The sequence below is a fragment of the Lissotriton helveticus genome, chromosome 1_1 (assembly GCF_964261635.1).
Source record: "Lissotriton helveticus chromosome 1_1, aLisHel1.1, whole genome shotgun sequence".
In the NCBI taxonomy this organism is placed as follows: Eukaryota; Metazoa; Chordata; class Amphibia; order Caudata; family Salamandridae; genus Lissotriton; species Lissotriton helveticus.
The window spans coordinates 127,834,710-127,839,894 of record NC_136057.1 but is presented as its reverse complement, the minus strand read 5'-3'; the positions used below and the strand labels follow the sequence as shown (position 1 = coordinate 127,839,894).

The following is a 5,185-nucleotide window of genomic DNA, read 5'->3' as shown; positions in this document are numbered from 1 at the left end:
TGGGGTACCCACTGATCTATGCCCCAACTTATCTTTAACCTCAGGAGCAAGGCAATCAGCTTAGAGCTCATAAAACCACTGAACAGATCCCTCGCCATTGCCTCCTTCCCAGAAGAGTGGTAACACGCAAAAGTGAAACCCCTCCTGAAAAAACCTTCAGCAGACCTAGAGCAGCTGAAGATTTCCTGACTGAGGCCCCTGCTCTCGTTCCCGGCCAAAGACTTTGAGAGGTCGATCAAGAGGCAGCTGACCAGATACCTGGAGCACAACAGCCTCCTGGACTCCTCCCAGTTCGCTTGCCAGCCAATCAATGCACAGAGACCGCCCTGATAGCAGCCATAGATGACATCAGAGCCCTCCTCGACCTCAGTGAAACTGCAGCCCTTACCTTCCTTGACCTCTCAGCTGCCTTCAACACGGTCTTCCACCAGATCCTGATCGACAAGCTCTACCATATCGGAATCCAAAGAAATGCCCTCAAATGGATCACCTCTTACCTCACCAGAAAACCTCAGACAATCTGACTCCCGCCCTACTCCTGAGCCCAAGGACATCATCTTCGGCACCCCACAAGGATCCTTCATTAGTCCCCCTTCTTCTACACTTACATGATACCCCTAGCCAACATTATTAGATTGCACGGGCTGAAGGTCATCTTCTACACTGACTAGACCCACCTCATCAACTCCACAGACAACTTACATTGGTGCACGGTCAACATCACCAACTGGATGAAGCACAACTGCCTGAAACTGAACACGGACAAGACAGAAGACTTCATCTTCAGTAACCATGCATCTCCTTGAAGCAACGCATGGCGGTCAGCAGAACCTGGCTTCTTCCCCTCCCCTACCAACCATGCCATTGACTCCAGCATTGTCCTGGCAACAAGCTCACCATGAAAAAGCAAATCAACATGATCTCCGCCATCTGCTTCCTCACAATGCACATGCGCCGCAAGATCTTAAGATGGCTCCCCGCCAGACATCTGCATTCTGCCTCCCTCCTCCTCACTTAAACTCCTAACGCACCAGGCACGAGGCCACTCTTACTCCCACCTGTCTGCAAAGACCGGGCATGAAGTCCCCCTACACCTGAGATCTGCCTCATCACTGAATCGGGAATGGACTTAAGACCTGGCTGTTCAACTGATCGGCCCCTCTGGACAACAACTCCTCACCCAGCGCCTTAAGAACCTCACTGATTTGCAGCGCTTAATACCCATTGATTGATTCTGTACATTCATATAGATTTTTCTCAGTGGGGACTTTCTGATGCGGTTTTAACTCTCCCTTGCCAATAAATGCCTTGCTAAATTCAGTGAGGTCTTCAGGGTTGACTTTTGATGTCGAGTTAGCTCTCCATATATGTATGCATGGTCACATTCAATACATTTATAGAGTTTCTCTCCTCTGTGAACTTTATGATATATTACATTTTGTTTTGTAATCGATCCCTTGTCACATTCTGTTCATGAATAGGGTTTCTCCCTAGTGTGGATTTGTTGATGCTGCATTAGCTTATTCTTCCTGTGAAAGACTTTATTAAACTCTGTACATACATGGGATTTCTTGCCATGTAGATTTTTGGATGTCGCTTCAGTTTTCCATTTATTATGAATCCTTTGTGGTATTCAGTACATACATATGTGTTCTCCCCTTTGTGAACTTCCTGATCTTGTATTACATTTTGCTTTGTAATTAATCCCTTGTCACATTTTGTAAATTCATGTGGTTTCTCCTCAGTGTGGACGCTGATATTGCTTTAATTCTTCCTTTATAATAAATACCTTGTCCGATGCGGTGCAGTTGAATGGTCACCCTCCATTTGGAATACATGCTTTGTCACATTTTGTACAATGATATGGTTTCTTTCATGTGTGAACATTCTGATGTATTTTTAAACGTTGCTTTGTAATAACTGCTAAGTCACATTCAGTACAACCATATCGTTTCTCACCAGTGTGGAATTTGTGATGTAGTATTTATCTTTGCCTCGTAATAAATGTCTTGTTGCCTTATGTACATTCATACGGTTTCTCTCCTACGTACGACTATCTGATGTTGCATAAGATGCGACTTTCTTATAAATGCCTTCTCACATTCAGTGCAGTTGAATGGTCTCTCTCCTGTGAGGATTTTCTAATATTGCTTCAGCTCTCCATTGGTTATAAATGCTTTGTCACATTCAGTGCATTCATACGGTTTCTCCCCAGTGTGAACTCTGATGTCGCGTTAACTGTCCATTTGTTATAAATGCTTTGTCACATTCTGTATATTGATATGGTTTCTCCCCAGTGTGGATTTTCTGATGTTCCATTAGATGAGACTTTCTAATAAATCCCTTGTTACCTTCTGTACATTTATATCGTTTCTCTCCAGTGTGGACCATTTGATGTTGCTTCAGCTGTCCTTTTCGTATAAATGCTTTTTCACATTCTGTACATTTATATGGTTTCTCCCCAGTGTGGATTCTCTGATGTCGCTTTAACTCTTCTTTTCTTATAAATGCTTTGTCACATTCTGTACATTTATATGGTTTCTCCCCAGTGTGGATTTTCTGATGTCGCTTTAGCTGTCCATTTCTTATAAATGCTTTTTCACATTCTGTACATGGATGTGGTTTCTCCCCAGTGTGGATTTTCTGATGTTCCATTAGATGTGACTTTGTAATGAATGCCTTGTCACATTCTGTACATTGGTATGGTTTCTCTCCAGTGTGGACTTTCTGATGTCGCTTTAGCGTTCCATTTCTTATAAATGCTTTGTCACATTCTGTACATTTATATGGTTTCTCCCCAGTGTGGATTTTCTGATGTCGCTTTAGCTCTCTTTTTCTTATAAATGCTTTGTCACATTCTGTACATTGATATGATCTCTCTCCAGTGTGGATTTTCTGATGTCGCTTTAGCGTTCCATTTCTCATAAACGCTTTGTCACATTCTGTACATTTATATGGTTTCTCCCCACCTTGGATTTTCTGATGTCGCTTTAGCTCCCCAAATGTTATAAATGCTTTGTCGGACTCTGTACATTTATACGGTTTCTCCCCAGTGTGTACTTTCTGATGTTTAATTAGGTATCCACTAGTAATAAATGCCTTGTCATATTCTGTACATTTATATGGTTTCTCCCCAGTTTCGAATTTCAGATGTTGTTTTAGGTGTCCAATTGTTATTAATGCTTGGTCATATTCTGTACATTTATATGGTTTCTCTTCCGTGTGAATTTTCTGATGTAGCTTTAGCTCTCCATTTGTTATAAAAGATTTGTCATATTCTGTACATTGATATGATCTCTCTCCAGTGTGGGTTTTCTGATGTCGCTTTAGCTCTCCAATTGTTAGAAATGCTTTGTCGCACTCGGTACATTTATACGGTTTCTCGCCAGTGTGTACGTTTTGATGTTTATTTAGGTCTCTTCTAGTAACATATGCGTTATCACATTCTGTACATTTATATGGTTTCTCCCCAGTGTGGATTTTCTGATGTCGCTTTAGCTCTTGTTTTCTTATAAATGCTTTGTCACATTCTGTACATTTATATGGTTTCTCCCCAGTGTGGATTTTCTGATGTCGATTTAGCTCTTCTTTTCTTATAAATGCTTTGTCACATTCTGTACATTTATATGGTTTCTCCCCAGTGTGGATTTTCTGATGTAGCTTTAGCTCTCCATTTCTTGTAAATGCTTTGTCACATTCTGTACATTGATATGGTTTCTCCCCAGTGTGGATTTTCTGATGTTCCATTAGATGTGCCTTTCTAATGAATGCCTTGTCACATTCTGTACATTCGTATGGTTTCTCTCCAGTGTGGATTTTCTGATGTCGCTTTAGCGTTCCATTTCTTATAAATGCTTTGTCACATTCTGTACATTTATATGGTTTCTCCCCAGTGTGGATTTTCTGATGTCGCTTTAGCTCTTGTTTTCTTCTAAATGCTTTGTCACATTCTGTACATTTATATGGTTTTTCCCCAGTGTGGATTTTCTGATGTCGCTTTAGCTCTTTTTTTCTTATAAATGCTTTGTCACATTCTGTACATTTATATGGTTTCTCCCCAGTGTGGATTTTCTGATGTAGCTTTAGCTCTCCATTTCTTGTAAATGCTTTGTCACATTCTGTACATTTATATGGTTTCTCACTAGTGTGGATTTTGTGATGTCGCTTTAGCTCTCCAATTGTTATAAATGCTTTGTCATACTCTGTACATTTATATGGTTTCTCCCCAGTGTGTACTTTCTGATGTTTAATTAGGTATCCAATAGTAATAAATGCCTTGCCACATTCTGTATATTTATAAGGTTTCTCCCCAGTTTGGAATTTCAGATGTTGTTTTAGCTGTCCAATTGTTATAAATGCTTGGTCACATTCTGTACATTGATATGATCTCTCTCCAGTGTGGAATTTCTGATGTCGCTTTAGCGTTCCATTTCTCATAAACGTTTTGTTACATTCTGTACATTTATATGGTTTCTCCCCAGTGTGGATTTTCAGATGTCGCTTTAGCTCTCTATTTCTTATAAATACTTTGTCACATTCTGTACTTTTATATGGTTTCTCCTCTACGTGGACACTCTGATGCTGCATTAGGTGCTTCATTGCAAATAAAACTTTTCCGCAGTCAGTCCATCGATATGGTTCTTCTCCAGTAGGATTTTCTGATGTTGCACTTGCTCTTTTTCTCCCTAATAAATGTGTTGTCACTTTCTAGATATTGATACGGTTTCTTTTCTGTGTGTTTTTTCTGATCCAGGTTAGCTCTTCCCTCGCCTCGTAGTGCAAACCTTATCAGACTTGCCTCAGTATGTCAGTGTGTTATTTTGTCAATGTTTATCAGGTGATCCCTAAGAGCCAAGTACAGACCACATTGGGCAGTTTGGGTTTTCTGCTGTAGAATAAGACGTTGGCGAGCCATTAGCCTTCAAGGGAAGACATTTCGAGGTGTACTGTTTTTACGTTACTTCCTACACAAGTGATTTTAATGCCTTCACCTTTTTTGTTCATTACTGCATTTATTTCACCTGTTGGTGAAACAAAAACACTGGATAAGTTTAAATGGTGGGTCCATCACAAAAATCTATTGCCATTTAATGAGACATTTAATTGTCCATACAGACAAGTGTGCTGAAGAAATTCTAGATTACACTTTCGATGTAAAGATGCCATAGGCATAGCAAGGGCATAT

General features: G+C 40.4%; 1 protein-coding gene across 1 annotated transcript; it reads right to left on the bottom strand.

The window, feature by feature from the left end:
- Positions 1 to 2,027: 2,027 nt before the first annotated feature.
- On the bottom strand, positions 2,028 to 4,684 carry LOC144759838 (uncharacterized). The gene is given in 2 exon segments (XM_078646504.1): positions 2,028 to 2,223; positions 2,225 to 4,684. Coding segments are annotated over 2 exon segments (2,571 nt in total). The 5' UTR covers positions 4,600 to 4,684.
- Positions 4,685 to 5,185: the final 501 nt, after the last annotated feature.